Consider the following 20,093-nt stretch of genomic DNA (forward strand, 5'->3'; position numbering starts at 1 on the left):
GCTCTCAGTGTGGTATTTGAAGTGCTACACTACTTGTAGTAAGTGCTACTCAGCCCAGTCAAAATGAGCTGGCAACTGGTGGTTTTGCTGGGTTCAGCAGATTTTTAGCGACACTTAGGATTAGTAGTATTAACAATTTATTTAATAAATAATTTAGGTCTTTGCTGGAAGCCTGTTTCTGTGGCTATCTTGCCTACTATATTATTTTGTAAAACATTGTGACTGGCCAGGCTACTATAACATTAACCAAAAAAAAAACCTGGACGAAGGTTAACTATAACATTGCCTTCACCACTTGCTAAAACCTGAGGTACAGTGTCTCTAACACGTATGGGACGTATGGGACTTACGTTGACTTACGTTCTGTTGTGTTGTGTTGTGTTGTTGTGTTAGTAGTTAGATACCCTTTATTAAGTTATTATAGATAAAAATCATGTAATGCGCACTTGATCATTAATATAATATATATAAAAATAAAAGAATTAAATTATTATTATTATTGATGATTCCTAAATGTCATGACTACGATCATGATGAATGCTTAAGGGGGAAGGCGGTGCCCAACAAAGTTTTAGACAGGGAGGCTATGCCCCTAGGTCCAAACCCTTATCCTGAGTATATATACCGTTTACAACAGAAAAGATACCCCTTCCTTACCTTCTATTGACAAATGGTACCCCTTTCACGTATCTAGGTTAGAACTTTGCATACCCTTTTAATAACTGCTGAAAATGCACTGTAAATAAATAAATATGAGTAAATCACCAAACCAGAACATTTTCTTGACTTTTCCACAGCCAAGTAACTTTTCATATCCCTTCCACCTGAAAAAGGTACCCCGTTTGGGCGGAGCCTAGCCTCCCCATATAGGCCATAGGAAGCTGGGGCCCATCCTGAGGGAGTTCCCCCTCCCCACGCCCTTAAGAAGTCCCACCATGCTGTTAAGGCAGAGCTTCCGACGAGCCTCCTGACCTTTCTTTCCCCTTCTGAGAGTATTCGGTTGTTTCTGTCTACAAATTTCCCTCAAATGCTACATTGGTAACTCTACAATGAGCATTTATGCAAAACATTTGTTTAAGTTTGGCAATGTTTTATAGCCATTGACTGGCTTTAATTTTGTTCATAAATAACAAGGTCATTCTGCACGTTAGTGTAATTTCCCTACGCGCCCACCTGTTCTCGTACTTCAATTTTTCTTACCCCACACCCACCCATCAAGGTCAATGTCTAGATTCCCGAAATGCTATTCGGCCTAAGACCGGAAAACCATCAAAGATGGCGGATGATAATAAGGCTCCGGACGAAAGGTTCGACTTACTGGGGCAAACGATTGAACAGTTTGTGGAAACAACACGACAAATAGGGATTATTGTGAGTGACTTTCAACCAGGAAGCCAGGGAGTTCTTAATCAAAAAATGTAAGTGATCAGTCCAATCCTTCGACATGACACTGTTCGACGACGGTTTAAAGTGCCATTAAAATGGCTTCAGTGGTTGACATCTTCTTAATATCTTTAACATCTACCGGTCCCATAAACGAGGAAATTAGCCTCCATACCTTTCGACTTCTTACCATGTTAGTATAGAGACTTTTCTCAATAGTTTCAGCTTTACACCGTTGCGCGTTAAAAGGATAAGTCTTTATTTCGGCTGATCTTCGATCGCGAGCCAGTCAACTGCCTTATAAATGATAGGCATATTGTACTTTTTTGTGGTAAGGATATTTCTTATTACGAGTGCGTACCATCTTTATGAAATAACCCAACAAGTTTTGCAATAATTGAAATGGAACAGTTCATCCTGGTCGATTTTTTTCGGAAGCATTAAAGGTAATAACTTCCTTCCGAGGTATTTGGCGCTTTCTATTCAACCAAATCTTCCGGTTTGAATTTCCGGCCACTTCCAGAAGCGAGTGGAACAGGGTTTTCTCGATTTTGAGAAGGCCTTTGGGAAAAAAAACGCTAGAATATTTTGGTTTTGGCCCTAGCCTGTTAAATTGTGTCAAGTGCTTTTACACCAATGCAGAAAGCTGTGTTCTAAACAATGGCTGGAGGAATAGCTTTTTCAATATTGAACAGGGAACGAGACAAGGATGTCCTCTTTTAATCCTTTCGGTAGAAATTCTAGCCAAGGTAATCACAGGCGTCCCATGAGCTCATGTTATGTATCGGTCAAATCGAAGCTTCAACATGCCCCCCTGGGTATACCCCAGGCATTTGACACCTTTGCCGTCCCAGGGAGGAGGGAATTTGATTATCAGAGTCTTCCAGGGGGGTGGGGAATTTGATCCCCATGCTTTAGGGGTGGGAAATTTGAACTGCACCCTCGATTTCATGTAATATCTTTGGTGTGGCGAGCTGTGGGGGACGCAGTGTTAGAGGATTTCTGTGGAAAAGATTGTGCCTTTGTGGCCAATTGGTTACGTGGAAAGGGCCTAAACAAGCTTTGTGGCGTATTTTGAAGTATTTAAATTTTAAAATTTTTAATAAATTGGATTCAGGCTTTGAATGTATGACTGCATTTTATTGTTGTGTTTACAATGAAATACAATACCTATACCGGCGATTCAATACAACAACATAAAATAAAATAAAATAAAAAGCTCAGGTCAACTACTTTGACCTAATCCAAGTATGTTAATTAATAAGGTGAGCAATGATGCATGTCAGTGAAATGGTCATGATGTAGTAATCTCAATAGGTGGGATCTTTTTTATAGAACGCTTTGTATGTTGCATGACGAAGAAAAGCTGAGCATTCAGTGACCTTGTAGCAGCGATTTCCACCGCTTTGCACGAGACTTTTGTTCGTAGTAAATACGCTAACAGTGTTTCTCAGTTTTTGTTATATTTATAAAGATTTTGTTCGACAACTGAAGGCGTTTCCGCCGTTCTTCTGTTATTTTTGTGCCTGTGAAATGTCCCTGGGGTGGGGGCATTTGATCACCTGAATGGACCCCAGTGTGGCGCATTTGAACGGCGTTTTGTCCCGGGTAGGGGGGAATTTGAACAATAATTTTCAAAAAAGTCAAATGCCCGGGGGGTTGCCCGGGGGGGGCATGTTGAAGCTTCGATTTGACCGGATACATTATGAGTGTGTTATGTAAATTAACTTTCTCACAAGAGAGTCGGTGTTGCGTTACAACCAACCATTGAGAAATAAAATACTGAGGTCTGCGAACGCTAAATATCATTATTCTTACTTATTTTTCTATAAACTATATAAAGGAGACTTACCTTTGATGTATTCCTGTGTTTTTTGGTATGGATTGATCAATTTAGTCAGGTTTTTTGGCTGTTATTGTTTGACCCCTGTCACTCTCTTCATAATGAAAAATGAAGAGAGTGACAGGGTCAAACAATAACAGCCAAAAAAAACAACTAAATCCATGAATCCACACCAAAAAACACAGGAATACATCAAAGGTAAGTTAGGTTAGAACTATCTGACTTAAGCAACTGGAAATATCGCTAATTGGGAAAAATGCAGTTTTAGAAAGCTTAATAGTCTCTCAAGCTGTTTATGTTTCTATGCGTCCATGTGTAAAGGAAACAGTGATCAAAAATATACATGAGCTCTTCTATTTGTTTCTTTGGAGTGGAAAAAATGACAAAATAATAGGCGACATAATCATGATAAATAATCATGATATATAACTATACAGATGGCGGCTTCAAAATGGTTGATATTGAATCTTTTAACAAAGCCAAAAGGTGATATGTATTAAAAAAATTATTGTATCTGCTGGAAATTTTCCGTACCATTCGAGGCAGATTCCAAAAGTTCATAAGCTTTGGTTGAACAGAAAGCACCCATAATTTGCCTTTTTCTCATGTTTACTGAATTCCTGGAGATTTCCGCACCATTAACCAGTGCCAAGCTATTTTCGAGGGAATAAGTTCAGAAAAAATTCTGAGCTCGAAACAAGAGTCAAACTCATAAACCTCTAATATTTCTCGATCCAATGCTCTTACCATGGCCCTACTGGAACTCTATGACAGGCAGGGTCAAATCCACTGATGTTGCTTTTCTGGTACATTTCATTTTTCTTTTGTTCTAAAACATGGTACAGCAACCATTCTAAAATGGAATAATTCCATTTAGAATGGTTGCTGTATGTCTCAAAGAATTACTCCTTAAGACATATTTTTCCAATCGTTTACAAAATCTCAGTGAATTCTCACTTTATGCCATAATCATTGTGCTAGGGAAAAACAGCCATTCCGCAGATGTTTCCCTTTACTGCCCCACATTGGCAAATTTATTATGAATACACCTTATTATGGGAGGAAATTAATGATTCATAAAATTAATGCAATTTAAGTCGTTTAAGTCATTAATTAAGTGAAGTGTTATTAAATTTCTGCGACCTTAATTTCCATTTTTTTGGCCCCAAATTCTTGATACACTTTTGAAATACTTGATGCTCGTAAGAGGAGTATTTCATCAGGGTGGAGATCTACCAGTATCAGGGAAACTGTGAATAACCCTTAAAGTGGCCAGATTTCTTCACTCGAGCACTTTGTAGTGTATGGAAAGTACCACGTACAAAGTTTCTATTTCAAATTATAGGTTTAACTTTTTGTCTGTTATGTCACCAAGTTTTGTTTTTTGGGAAATGTTGCATTAATTCCTTCAAGTTGAAATGTTACCCTCTCTTTTGTGTCAATTTCATTTATTCAAAATTTGTTTTCCAGTAAATTCACATTAATTTCCAATATCTTATTTTTATGTAACATTAATTTCCTATAATAAGGTATAGATGATATCCTGTGTCCTCGGAGCGTCCTTATTGGGTTTTAGTAAAATCCAGCTAGTGGTCTATTATCAATGCTGCATTCTGATTGGCTGAGCTACTACTAGGCTATATGTTATGGCCCACTAGTAGCAAAAGCGCTGGCTTTTTGGCGGCAAAAAAGGATTAAAGTGTAGCTTTAACTAGCTAGCTAGCTAGTCGGATTTTACTAAAACCATTATTCCTTTCACCCTCATGGCCTCTGAGTCAATAGCCCATTCGGCCTTCGGCCTCAAGGGATATTGACTCAGAGCCCAGTCGGGCTCGAGGAATAATTGTTAAATACCACCGTGATAATAATGATAATATTGTGGTTAGGTCACTTATTTAACTATTGTTTTTTCTTTAGAAATGCAATGATTGACAACATGAGGGAAATTGAAAAGTGCAAAGCTCATGTTCAAGATGTTGAAGTCCCATTAGAAGTGTTCGAGTAAGTACTGTTACTTCCCCTCAATCCAAATATGTTTTGAACTCAAAAGGAGACAGTTTTATGAGCCATGTTCAGCCCTAGTGTGCAGTTCTCAAAACTCCTGAAGAGGTTTTAGGCCTGGAAAGTGATTTTTCTCATCTACGTCGTATCAGCCCAGGGATGTTTTTTGCAATGTAGGCAAACATATCCCTTGATCTTGTAAAGTTTTCAAATTTTTCCCTTTCAGGACCAAAATTGTTGTAGTGTTTTTAAGAAATGCATACAGAGTTTCACAGCACCTTTTAATGCGTGAAAGTATGAATTGTCTGAAAAGGATTATAGGACACAATACTCATTTTGTCAGCCTGTTTTACAAGTCTGAAACTATGTACAACTCTTTAAAAAAGGAACTTTGGGATCTGGTGGTCCAGATTCAAGACATGTCACCATGTGAAGCTATGAAAGGTTTCAACCCATGAGTCATTTCACATGTATGTTGAGTATTATCATCTGGGTGAAGGTAGTCTTGAATAGGAGTGTTGTTGACAGTGACTGACATTTCAACAACCTGTGCGGTAGTCATCTTCAGCTAGAGTCAAAGTGACTTGTCGCCATGTTGTTTTAATCTTAGACAAGGAACTTCTGCTGTCAAAAATGCAATAACTAACTCATGTTTCCTAAGAAGAATCACTCCTTAATTTTCATTCTCTGAAAATATATATCACTATTATTTTTATTATTAACTGTTACCTCACTCTGCCAGGTTGCTTGTTTCCTTATTGTATTAACAATGTTCTACTGTGTGTTTGAATGTGTGCAGGTACATTGATCAAGGAAGGAACCCTCAGTTGTATACAAAAGACTGCATTGAAAAAGCACTTGAAAAGAATCAGCAAGTAAATGGAAAGATAGATGCGTATAAGGTGGGTGTACATAGTTTCACATCAATGTAGCATGAGGAAACAGCCGACATTTCATGATGCCATCACTGGTTGCCCTGTGAAATGATCTGTGAGCAGGGGCAGATCTAGCGGGAGGGTGCAGGGGGTGGGTACCCTCCCCAGCAATACAACTGGTATTCTATAAAATAAAATAAAAATTGTGGTGTATTGGTGTTGAAGTAAAACATCAGACGAGGTTGAAGAATTAAAGGCTGTAAAAATGTCAGTTTGGCACTGTAGTGTGCTGTATTGTTTGATGTGTATTCTCAGAAGTTTACAATATGATATTGCCTTGACAAAAGTCTTCTTCTTCATTTTCTTATTCTTTGTCACGCCATTCCTAGGTGGTGCACCCGCTCCTAAGAAGAATCCTGGATGCTCCCCTGCTGAGGAACAAGTACAGAAATTCCATACTGATGATGTGTCATAACCAGATCTGGGTATGGTACTGTGCTTCTGATTGTTCATACTATGAGGAAAATTTGCTTTAACCCATCAGAAGCACCTCTCAGATATGGGTAGTGAGACGTCATCAGTACGGAATTTCTGTACTTGTTCTTCAGATGTCATTTTGCTGGGAAACCAGTGTTGGCATCACAAAATGTTGGCTGTTTTCCCAGGGTAACATTTGTGTTGTTGAACAGCCTGCATAGCAGGTGCTAGGAATAAATGGCCTCAGGTGTCTCCTTCGTGTGCGCCATTCTTTTATTCCTAGCGCCTGCTATGCAGGCTAGTTGTTGAACTTGAAATAAAATTTAAACAAGTGCATGGGATAAGGCTTTTAATGACATTGATCTTATGTCAAATTCCTTCTCTATTTTACCACCAAATACAGTCAAACCTCTACTAAACTCCATCTCTCCACAATGGCCTCTTTCGTGGCCGTTGTGGAGAGGATCGACTGTACACAGAAGTAGGAAATGAGATTCAAGCAATTGATCAGAAAACATTTAGGACTTTTCCAGTCACCTTTTCATTCAAAATAAAATTAATAATATTTTTTACTATCCCCTTTAATTCTTTCAGATTGTTGAATTATTTACCGGTCTATTTGTTCTGCCTTAAAAATCCATAATTGAAAGTTTGGAGTTACAGCTCATTTTGATTTATCAGTAGGTGGTTCCAGATTCACAGACCTATAGCTACCACTATATCCATTTTTCTTCCTTCACTTATTTTCTTTTAGAACTTCAAGTCACTCTTGGTGGATGAACTTTCAAAGCATTTTCCCAAGGAAATCGATGAATACCAGAAGATAAAAGAAAGACAGTCAAAGACGTGACTGTTGCCCGTGTTCAGAAAACCTCGGTACATTTTTGTAAATATGTAAATAAAATTTTAATTTATATAAAGCAGATGATGTAATGTTTCATAGAGGTTCCTAAATAAAAAATGCAGTTTTTCTTGAAGTTTATGTGTTTTGTGAAACTTTAGCTAAAGCATTATTCTTTTCTGGGGGATTAATGGGTAAGGTTCCTTGGTAACTGACCCCACCCCTCCCCTTAGTCAACATTTAGACTTGCTTCTCGTTTAGAGAAAAATTGTGACACAATGCTAGTTCAGCTTGGAACGCTTATACCACAGAGTGAGTTGAGACCGTTGAATCGGTTCTAAGGGCAAGCAGCCAAATTTGTTTGAACGACTATCAGAGATCCACAATTGTGTCTTCCTTAATTAACAAACTTAACCAGTGTTCACTGCAAGAGCAAAGAACACTTACTGATTTTTCTTTCTGTTTTTTTTTTGAAGATCTAATATAATTTATTTTCTTTGTCCTTTCCCAGCGCCTAGTTGATTGTCTCTTAACACCTCCTATACTAGGAAGTCCCATAGTATGACATACAACCGTTTACCCGCTTTTGGTGATGCCTACAAGTACTCTTTTGTGCCTGATATACCGTATTTCGTCGAATAATAGCCGGGGGCGATTATTTGACGGAAGGCGGTTATTCGAGGGGGGCGATTATTTCAAATATTGCTCACTGCAAGTCGGGCCCTAAATATTTTGTTTTATTTTCCCATAAAATGAAAAAAAATCACATCAAATAAACTAGACATTGGCTTTTTGAGTGTTCAAAATTTAGTTCCTTGCTTAATTTACCGAGCTTGAATCGTCACTGATCAGCTTTGCTGGATCACACTGTACTTCATCTTGACAGGGAGGGGATAAAAGGAAGAGAAGATGGCGAGAGGGGTGGGGGGATTATTCGAGGGAGGCAATTATTTTAGATATTTCCATGAAAGGCGGCTACTAATCGAGGGACGGCTATTTTTCGAGGAAATACGGTATACCTATGTGGAAGGGTCTTTCATCTAGTGCTGTTATCGCTCCGACTTTGCCGGTGTTGAAGTCCACAGTCAAAAGCTATCTGTCATCACCTACGGCCTAATTACTGACATAATTTAAGAAATATACGAGTATTACTACCAATAGCATGAGCTACTTCTGCAAGCACAATCTAGCAAAACCTACATCCCGGTCATCACAGTCATCCCTTTACAGTCATCCTTGTCTTCCCAACGATCTCATCCTAGCTATAATATTTGGTAATGGGTTTGTTGGGAGGACACACGTAGGCTATATAGGGAGATAAATATTAGGGTAATGAGTTCATGATAACCGTCACGAATATAGAGACATTAAGTGACCACGAAGCCCACTATGAGAATGTTAATGTAATTGCTGTAGTTACTATAGTTGGTGTAGTAGCTGTAGTTGGTATAGTTAGTGTAGTTGGTATAGTAGCTGTGGTTGGTGTAGTAGCTGTAGTTGGTGTAGTTGCTGTAGTTGGTGTAGTTAATGTAGTTGGTGTCGTTGCTGTAGTTGATTTAGTTACTGTAGTTGCTGTAGTGGTGTAGTAGCTGTAGTTGGTGTAGTAAGTGTAGTTGGTGTAGTAGCTGTAGTTGGTGTAGTTAGTGTAGTTGGTGTAGTAGCTGTAGTTGCTGTAGTTGGTGTAGTAGCTGTAGTTGGTGTAGTTGGTGTAGTTAGTGTAGTTGGTGTAGTTGGTGTAGTTGGTGTAGTTGGTGTAGATTGTGTAGTTGGTGTAGTTAGTTTAGTTGGTGTAGTTAGTGTAGTATGTGTAGTTGGTGTAGTAGCTGTAGTTTGTGTAGTTGCTGTAGTTGCTGTAGTTGGTGTAGTTAGTGTAGTTTTGTGTAGTGGGTGTAGTTTGGCGTAGTTGGTGTAGTTTGCTGTAGTTTTGTGTAGTTGGTGTAATTTGGTGTAGTTTAGTTTAGTAGGTTTACTTTGGTGTAGTTTTGTGTAGTTGATGTAGTTTGGTGTAGTTTTGTGTAGTTGGTGTAGTTTGGTGTAGTAGGTGTGTTGGTGTAGTTTGGTGTAGTTTTGTGTAGTTTGGTGTAGTTTGGTGTAGTAGGTGTAGTTTGGTGTAGTTTGGTGTAGTTTTGTGTAGTTGGTGTAGTTTGGTGTGTGGTTGGTGTAGTTTGGTGTAGTTTGGTGTAGTAGGTGTAGTTTGGTGTAGTTTTCTGTAGTTGGTGTAGTTTTGGGTAGTTGGTGTAATTTGGTGTAGTTTGGTTTAGTAGGTTTCGTTTGGTGTAGTTTTGTGTAGTTGATGTAGTTTGGTGTAGTTTTGTGTAGTTGGTGTAGTTTTGTGTAGTTGGTGTAGTTTGGTGTAGTAGGTGTAGTTTGGTGTAGTTTTGTGTAGTTGGTGTAGTTTTGTGTAGTTGGTGTAGTTTGGTGTAGTAGGTGTAGTTTGGTGTAGTTTGGTGTAGTTTTGTGTAGTTGGTGTAGTTTTGTGTAGTAGGTGTTGTTTCGTGTGGTGTTGTGTAGTTGGTTAAGTTTGATGTAGGTGGTGTAGTTTGGTGTAGTTTTGGGTAACAACTACACTTAATACGCCAACTACACAAACTACACCGACTGCACATACTACACCAATTACATATACTAAACCAACTACATATACTACACCAACTACAGTAACTACACGAACTACACTAACTACACCAACTACACATACTACACCAACTACATATACTACACCAACTACACATACTACACTAACTACAGTAACTACACGAACTACACTAACTACACAAACTACAGCAACTACAACAACTACATATACTACACCAACTACACATACTACACTCACTACACCAACTACATATACTACACCAACTACACATACTAAACCAACTACACATACTACACCATCTACAGTAACTACACCAACTACACTAACTACACCAACTACACTAACTGAGCAACTGCACCAACTACATATACTACACCAACTACACATACTACGCAAACTACATATACTACACCAACTAGACATACTACACTAACTACACTAACTACACATACTACACCAAGTACACTAACTACACCAACTACACTAAGTACACCAACTACAGCAACTACACCAACTACAGCAACTACACCAACTACAGCAACTACAGCAACTACAGCAACTACACCAACTACAGCAGCTACAGCAACTACACAAACTACAGTAGCTACACCAACTACACCAACTACACCAACTACAGCAACTACAGCAACTACCCTAACTACACCAACTACACCAACTACATCTACTACACCAACTACAGCAACTATGGCAACTACATCAACTACAGCAACTACACCAACTACACTAACTAAAGCAACTACAGCAACTACACCAACTACACCAACTACAGCTACTACACCAACTACACCAACTACAGCTACTACACCAACTACAGCAACTACACCAACTACATCAACTACACCAACTACACCAACTACACCATCTACACCAACTACACCAACTACAGCTACTACACCAGCTACAGCAACTACAGCTACTACACCAGCTACAGCAACTACAGTAACTACACCAACTACACTTACTACATCGACTACACCAACTACAGCAACTACACTAACTGCACCAACTACAGCAACTATACTAACTACACCAACTACAGCTACTACACCAACTACAGCAACTACATCAACTACAGCTACTACACTAACTACACCAACTACACTAACTACACTAAGTACATTAACTACACCAACTACACTAACTACAGCTACTACACCAACTTTACCTACTACAGCTACTACACCAACTACACTAACTACACCTACTACAGCTACTACACCAACTACAGCTACTACGGCAACTTCAGCTACTATACCAACTACAGTAACTACACCAACTACAGCTACTACACCAGCTACAGCAACTACAGCAACTACATTAACTACACCAACTACACTAACTACAGCAACTACAGCAACTACACCAACTACAGTAATAACTTTTTTATTTTTATTTATTTATTTATTTATTTAACGAGGGTAAAGACATTGATTACTGGTCACCCAGTAGTTTTCATAATGGCCCTCCTACAATTAAAGTAATAAAATGTATCGATTAATTAATTAACTACCTATTTAATCTACCAACTAAAATTACATAATGAACTGCTATTAATACAATATTGATTAATTGACTACTAATGAAACTAAAAGGTTTTACAAATCTTAAAATGATCAAGAAAAGAAATCATACTGCGGTAAAGTTTAAATAAGTAATTTTTAAAATTAGTATGGGAGAGTGTCTTAGGTTCGGGATCAAGGGCGTTCCACAAACGGCAAGCGCTTGAGTGAAACGTTCTAAGGCCAGAGTTCCTTTTTTTACAAGCTGGTGTTGTAATATTGTTATTGGAAACAGATCTCGTGTTATAATTATGGGTGTTACTTATATGTTCAATATATTTATTAAAATAAGCCGGGCAATGTCCTTGATTTATTTTATGAAGCATATAAAGCTTCCTAATACGTATAATATCATCTATAGGCAGCCAATCTAATTGCAATCTAACAGCAACTATAGCAACTACAGCAACTACACCAACTACAGCTACTACACCAACTACAGCAACTACAGCAACTACGGCAACTACATCAACTACACCAGCTACACGGTTTTAGCTAAAACCGTGGCCCCAAAGTATTCTTACGCCTTGCGTAAAAAATTTCACAGCTGCGCCTGTTCCTTTTCGTAAATCCGGCCAAACCTTCCATGTTTGCGACCATCATTATTTTTAGTCATATTATGGCTTAAATACAGGCGTTTAGTATTTGATTGTAAAACTCCCTGAAGAAGTCTACGTTAGTTAGACGAAACGCGTAGGAGAATAAACAAGTTTTACAGCAACAGTTCGCAGAGTGCTGCTCACTAGTTTAGTTTTAAAAACTGCACCTAACTACACCAACTTGCACCAAGTTAAGCCACCTTGCACCAAAGAGCACGAACTTGCACCAACTGCACAACCTTGCACCAAAGTGCACCAACTTGCACCTAACTGCACCAACTTGCACCTAACTGCACCAACTTGCACCTAACTGAACCAAACTGCCCCAAGTTGCACCACCTTCCACGAAACTGCACCAACTTACACCAAACTGCACCACCTTGCACCAAAGAGCACCCGGTTGAACCAAACTGCACCAAGTTGCACCACCTTGCACCACACTGCACCAACTTGCACCAATCTGAACCACCTTGTATCAAACTACACCAACTTGCACCAAGCTGCACCACCTTGCACCAAACTGCACTAACTTGCACCAAGTTGCACCACCTTGCACCAAGTGCGCAAACTTGAAACAAATTGCACCAACTTGCAAAAAACTGCACCAACTTGCACCTAGTTGCACCACCTTGCACCAAATTGCACCAACTTCCAAACTGCACAAACTTGTCCCAAACTAAACCAACTTGTACCAAACTACACCAACTTGCACCACCTTGCACCAAACTGCGACAACTTGCACCAAGGTACACCAACTTGCCCCAAACTGCACCAAGTTGCACCCAGTTGCACCAACTTGCACCACCTTGCACCAAACGGCACCAACTTACACCAAATTGCACCAACGTACAAAAACTTGCTCCAAACTGCACAGCTAGCAACAAGTTGCACTACCTTTCACTAAAGTGCACTAACTTGCACCAAACTGCACCAACTTGTACTAAACTGCACCTTACTACGCCAACTTCCCCCAACTTGCACCAACCTGCAACAACTTGAACCACGTTGCACCACCTTGCACCAAAGTGCACCAACTTGCACCGAACTGCACCAATTTGCACCAAGTTGCACCACCTTGCACCAAAGGCACAAACTTAAACCAAAGTGCACCAAACTGCACCAACTTGTGCCAAACTAAACCACCTTGTACCAAATCGCACCAAGGTGCACCAACTTGCTCAAGACTGCACCACGTTGCACCAAAGTGCACCAACTAACACCAAACTGCACCAACCTGCACCAAAGAGCACCAAACTATACCAACGTGTGCCAAACTGATTCAACTTGAATTAAACTGCACCTAACTACGCCAATTTGCACCAACTTGCACCAATGTGCACCAAGTTGTACCAAGTTGCACCACTTTGCACCAAACTGCACCAACTTGCACCAAGTTGCACTAAGTTGCACAACCTTGCACCAAACTGCACCATCTTGTACCAAGTTGCACCTCCTTGCAACACAGTGCACAAAACTGCACCAAAAGTTGCACTACCTCGCACTAAACGCCACCAACTTACACCAAACTGCACCAACTTGCACCAAGTTGCACCACCTTGCACCAGAGTGCACCAACTTGCACCAAACTGCATCAAATTGTGCCAAACTGAACCAACTTGTACCAAACTACACCAACTTGCCCCAAACTGCAAGAACTTGCACCAGACTGCACCACGTTGCACCAAAGTGTACCAACTTCCACCAAACTGCACCAACCTGCACCAAAGAGCACCAAACTACACCAACGTGTGCCAAACTGATTCAGCTTGAACTAAACTGCACCTAACTACGCCAATTTGCACCAACTTGTACCAATGTGCACCAAGTTGCACTAAGTTGCACAACCTTGCACCAAACTGCACCATCTTGCACCAAGTTGCACCTCCTTGCAACACAGTGCCCAAAACTGCACCAAAGGTTGCACTACCTCGCACTAAACGCCACCAACTTGTACCAAGTTGCACCTACTTGCACCACCTTACACCAAACTGCACCAAGTTGCACCACCTTGCACCAGAGTGCACCAACTTGCACCTAACTGCATCAAATTGTGCCAAACTGAACCAACTTGTACCAAACTACACCAACTTGCCCCAAACTGCAAGAACTTGCACCAAAGTGTACCAACTTCCACCAAACTGCACCAACTTCCACCAAGTTGCACCAACTTACACCAAACTGCAACAATCTTCACCAAGGTGCACCAACTTGCACCAAACTGCACCAAACTGCACCAGCATGCACCAAGTTGCACCAAAGTGCACCAACTTGCACCAAGATGCAACAAGTTGCACAAAAATGCACCAACTTGCAACAACCTGCACCAAGTTGCACCACCTTGCACCAAAGTGCACCAACTTGCACCAAGTTGCAACAAGTTGCACAAAAGTGCACCAACTTGCACCAAACTGCACCAAGTTCCACCACCTTGCACCAAAGTCCACCAAACTGCATGAAATTGTGCCAAACTGAACCAACTTGTACCAAACTACACCAACTTGCACCACCTTGCACCAGAGTGCACCAACTTGCACAAAACTGCAACAACTTGCACCAAGGTGCACCAACTTGCCCAAAACTGCACCAAGATGCACCCAGTTACACCAAGTTGCACCTCCTTGCACCAAACGGCACCAACTTACACCCAACTGCCCCAAAGTACAAACACTTGCACCAAACTGCACAACTTGCAACAAGTTGCATTATCTTTCACCAAAGTGCACCAACTTGCCCCAAACTGCACCACCTTCTACTAAGCTGCACTTAACTACGCCAACTTCCCCCAACTTGCGCCAACCTGCAACAGCTTGCACCAAGTTGAACCACCTTGCACCAAAGTGCACCACCTTACACCAAAGTGCACCAACTTGCACCGAAGTGCACCATGTTGTACCAAGATGCACCACCTTGCACCAAAGAACATCAAATAGCACCAAACAGCAGAAACTTGCAACAAGTTTCACCACCTTGCACCAAATTGCACCAGCTTGCACCAAAGTGCACCAAAGTGCACCAACTTCTGTCAAACTGAACCAACTTGCACCACCTTGCACGTAGGTGCACTATCTTGCACCAAGCTGCAACAACTTGCACCAAGTGTCACCACCTTGCAACAAAGCACCAAGTTGCACCACCTTGCGTTAAAGTGCACCTACTTGCACCAAACTGCACCTACTTGCACCAAGTCTCACCACCTTGCACCAAACTGCATCAACTTGCACCAAACTTTGTTTGGCTGCAAATAATATTCTGCTCACGCGTAAATGAAACCAATCTTTTTTTTATCTTGCGATCGCTTTTGCGTGAAAATGGGAGATGGCTTCGTTTCTTAAAGATATTCTTTCAAAAATAAACTTTGTGATCCAATGATAAAACAATTATTGAATCGGTTATCACAAAATATCGTGATATGTCAGTTTCTCGCAGATCAATCATTTGATCTGCTCGCCACTGACAAATCACGATATTTTGCTTAACCTTGTCCAACAATTGTTCATTATTTAGCCGCATATGAGTGTACTGGGGTCACGTTCGACCATGCCTATTTTTTAAATTATTTAGCCGGTCATAAGTGAACTGGGGTCACGTTCGACCACGCCTATCTGAAAAGTAACTGATGCAATAATTTGTAATTTTTTTAAAGTTATTTGTGAAATCGTGGATTATAAGAACGGGGCTACATGCGCACAGCCACTTTACCCGGGCAGTGGCAACCATGCACAGCTGTTTCGTTTTTGTTTATAGGACTCACCAGCATGGCACGGATTCAACTTTTGTTGTAGTTCTAACAGAGCAGGTCGTCTGGAGCTTAGAGTGTGGACGGAAACGCAGAAGGTCACGCAAAGAGAAGGGCGTGGTTGAGCGCATGTCCCCTGGAGCGTTCTGTCCATCGACAAGGTGCTGTCCGAGAAGGTCCTTTAAGTTCGAGTTAAGTTTGGCGAATATGGCTAGGTAACACTCTACTAAACTATGATATCTTTCACAGTTACTGATAACCTGGCATTGTGAAATATATCAGTTTAGAGGACTTCTTTTTTTGCGACCGTTTCTTTTCGATTAAGCCTATTTTTGTAACGCAACGATGCAAATTGTTTGAGAAGAGAGTTGAATGACCAGCCAAATATTGCTGCATTAGGTCTTCAATTCAATTACGTGCAAGCCTGCGCTCTATCACACTGTTGACGTTTCAATCTAAAAAGCCAATGTCCACTGAAAATGGCTACGATTCTCACAAAAGAAAGCCACTACATAGCTACAAAGGAAGCATTCCTAAGTGCCTTGGAAGCAGCCGACAATATTTATGCAAAATTTGTCCGGGGGGGGATAAACAAGGTGCATGATCGGTGAAAATGTAGACTAGAGTAGTCACCATTTTCCTCAGGGATAGTAGAGCGCGCGTGAAAATCACCCCTCGCGAGAAAGGCGAGACGCAGCAGGGAGAGAGAAAAATGAGGTTAGGGTTAGGGCAGGAGCTCATGGGCTCCTGACTGTACATTAATACACATAAGATGGAGGCTGAAGTAAAAATTTAAAATAGATGAAAGAAGTGTTCGTTTAGGTCATCAAGTTCTCTACGACCATTGTTCACTGAGAGGGGGAAATAGCGTGGCAAAACGGTAGAACAGGAGGGCATTTTGCGGGCGCATGCGTGCATCCGCTGAACGACAATAGCGTGGACGCATCAAATGTGATGGCGGGAAATCGAAAACTCGCGTTAAGTTACAGTCCTTTTAAGAGCCATTTCATTGGTGCTTTGAATACCTTACTTTCCTACAAAAAAAGTACTCTCTGTGACAAAAATCGGACGTTTTGTACGGGGGTTTTCAGTTGTGGATGTTTCAGCAGTGGGTTTTCTTGACCTTTTAAAGACTTTAGACTCTGCGCCAAAAATAACTGTTCCTGTATAAATTTGATTTTCACTGGCAAAGCGACGCATTTCTATGGTTTGATTTCTAAACTCATGGCTTTACTTATCAACGAACAAATGTATCGTAGCAATGTTCAGCTGCTTTAAGAAAAGCGAAAAAAAAAATTTAATTTTGACTCCACTACACAACATCAACAGACAAAACGTAATGGCAAATAAGTTTATTTTGGGACGGCTTGGCGAGAACCAACCCTACAAAGTACTTACGTAAATACAATAATAGGTGATTACTGGTGAATACCTAATGTACAACACTCGTAAACTAGCTTTCACAAAAAGAAAAAACTCGTGCTACAAATGGTCGCTCTTGACCTGAATCACCCAGTTAAGCACGCAGGCTTAGTGCCAGTTAGGCTGCCAGTTATTCTGGGGAAACTAATTAATAAAACTCTGACAACATATAGCTGGCACAGGGAACACGGTAGGAGCACAGAGGCTAAGCAAAAAGAAAAACTGCTATAACTGGTCGATCTCGACCTAAATCCCCCAAATAAGCGCGCAGGCTTAGTGCCAGTTAGGCTGAGGAAACTAATTAATAAAACTCTGACAACGCATAACTGCCTCAGGGAACACGGCAGGAACACAGAGGCTAAGCAAAAGAGAGATCTGCTACAACTGGTCGATCTTGACCTGAGTCCCCCAAAGAAGCACGCAGGCTTAGTGCCAGTTAGGCTGCCAGTTAGGCTGGGGAAATTTAATAAAACTCTGATCAACGGATAACTGGGACCGGGAACACTTCAGGAGCACAGAGGCTGAGTGCCAGGAAAACTGGGAACTATCTCCACTAATGTACCCAACAAGGCACGTAGCCCAATAACCAGTAAGGCTACCATAAAAGGCTAGGGCAGGACATTGAAAGTAAACAAATGGATAAGGACCCTGGCTAGAAGTCTGTAACATTGCCTGCAGCCTAACTGCATCAAACGAGACTTATGTCGCCTCCTAAAGAGCGGTTCCGGGACAGCTGACCTAGACATATAGAAACTAAATATATCAAGTAAAGGAGCAGGTGCAAAACTGAGATAACTGTACAAGTACATAAAATAAGAAACGGGAAAAAAAACTGAAAACTAGCAGAGCTGAGCTACCGCTTACAAACTGAAGTAAATGCGGTCAGACAGAGGCCAGAAAAAACCTGCCCAAAAAAACCCCGAAGGGAAAAAATGCGGGCAGGAAATCTGGGTAGGAACCAAGGCTCAAGCTAAAAGCCCTTCCTTCGGGACTTTACAATGTCATCGAGAATATGTTGCTCCTAAAAATAAATGAAACAAAAATAAAGAAAAACCAAAGAGAGGGTGGTTCGTAAGCCTAGACGACGTACACGTGATATACGCAGCCTTATATACCCCCGATATGGCTACCCATGGTGCACCCGGCCTAGTACCCAGGCCCTGTTGTATCTCGTGCCGTCAAAATATTTATTTCTGTCTTCTTCGCGGGCTCATTCGTCAGAAATAACATATTTTGACTCCACTACACAACATCAACAGACAAAACGTAATGGCAAATAAGTTTATTTTGGGACGGCTTGGCGAGAACCAACCCTACAAAGTACGTAGAGTGACAAAGTATTGGGCGAAATGACAAATGAAACCTCCTAGAGCCCAAGAAACTGAAAGCCTTTTTTCTAGGTCATCATCGGTAGACGTCCTTGGCTAGAACGGACTTCCAGCGGCCGAGCCACTGAAGCACACTGTCACCAACCGTATTAAAAGCAGCGGAAGTGGCCCCTCTCGAACGCAAGGAATAAAAAACCAAAAGTGGAAGGGTCAACCCCGAAACTTCTCAGGTCCTTGCGAAAAACCTCCCTTATTGTGGTATAGCTGATAGGCTCGTCCTGGGAAACTAACTTAAAGGAGCTGTTCCCGCGAGACATGGGCCTAAAAATGAGATCCCTGGAGCTAAAGGGATGAAAAAATGGGCAAGGTACAAGCAGGGCCAAACATTTCCGAAAAAATCACTCCGATTCATCGCCCTTACAAAGTTGGTCGTTCTTGCTTTTGAGAACCTTAATGATCATGAAACCCTCATGAAAATATAATTCCCCCTAATTATGGAGACCTCATCAAACCAAAAATCCTTTTGAGAGCACACCTAACCCCTTCAATAATCGGGTTATCCGTGGGAGAGGGGATACCCGCCATGGTATGAGCCCATTTACTACCGTAAACAGCCGAGTCTAAGACGCACGAGGAGTGCGACTCTTCAGTGAGGTGTTGCAAATACAAGGCAACATGACAGGGATTGGCAGGATAGGCCCAGGAATGAAGCTTACTGGCAGCAAAACATTTTTACTTGCGAGAAGCACGAAGGTACACCACTGTCGTACTAACGGCCTTTGAGGAGAGAACCGTCGATTGCATTGTAGACTGTCTGTCAGCCTCAGTATTCAACCCTCTGGTGGGAAATTCTGGGGCCCGCGCTAGAAACCAGAGCGGAACATATCTGAAAAGTAATCGAGAATACAAGAAGAAAATGTGAGGAGCACGAAATAAAAAAGAATTTTTAAAAAAGCGAGCTTAAAACACCGGGAAAGGAAGTGAGAGGAGAGAGGGCGGAAGGGGGGGGGGGGGGGGGGGTCAAAAACCTAATGGGTCCAAACCTAAAGGTACGCATAACACGCGTGTAGAGGCACAGGTAACACTTTCCGTCAGGCGGCGTAGACCAGAAGCCCGCCAGGGACGAGGGAGGTCTGGGGCGCCGAAAATAAACTCGAAGCGCTATGACGCCAAAAAAATAAAGGCCTGGATCTGAAAACGGAATTACGGGCCTTCCCTGGAACAAATAACTCCTGGAACTTAGGCAATAAAACCCAGTCGGCAACAAAACTATTCCAATGCAATCCATCTCTAGTAGAAACATTCCAGAAAATAGCTGACTTCCATAGGGGAGGAACAAGGGTTCCTGTGAGCGCGGCAGAACCCAATGTGTCTGATGATTCTGACAATGAGGCAAACCTGTGGGCCAAGCC

The 20,093-nt window shown here is 41.3% G+C and overlaps 1 protein-coding gene across 1 annotated transcript; it reads left to right on the plus strand.

The window, feature by feature from the left end:
• Nucleotides 1–1,264: 1,264 nt before the first annotated feature.
• Nucleotides 1,265–7,556, plus strand: LOC140926591 (mediator of RNA polymerase II transcription subunit 10-like). The gene is made up of 4 exons (XM_073376311.1): nucleotides 1,265–1,418; nucleotides 5,144–5,227; nucleotides 6,027–6,129; nucleotides 7,334–7,556. Exons 1-4 carry the CDS (start codon nucleotides 1,276–1,278, stop codon nucleotides 7,427–7,429), a joined length of 426 nt encoding a protein of 141 aa, XP_073232412.1. The 5' UTR covers nucleotides 1,265–1,275; the 3' UTR covers nucleotides 7,430–7,556.
• The last annotated feature ends 12,537 nt before the right edge of the window (nucleotides 7,557–20,093 follow it).

The sequence above is a fragment of the Porites lutea genome, chromosome 2, assembly GCF_958299795.1.
Source record: "Porites lutea chromosome 2, jaPorLute2.1, whole genome shotgun sequence".
Lineage (NCBI taxonomy): Eukaryota > Metazoa > Cnidaria > Anthozoa > Scleractinia > Poritidae > Porites > Porites lutea.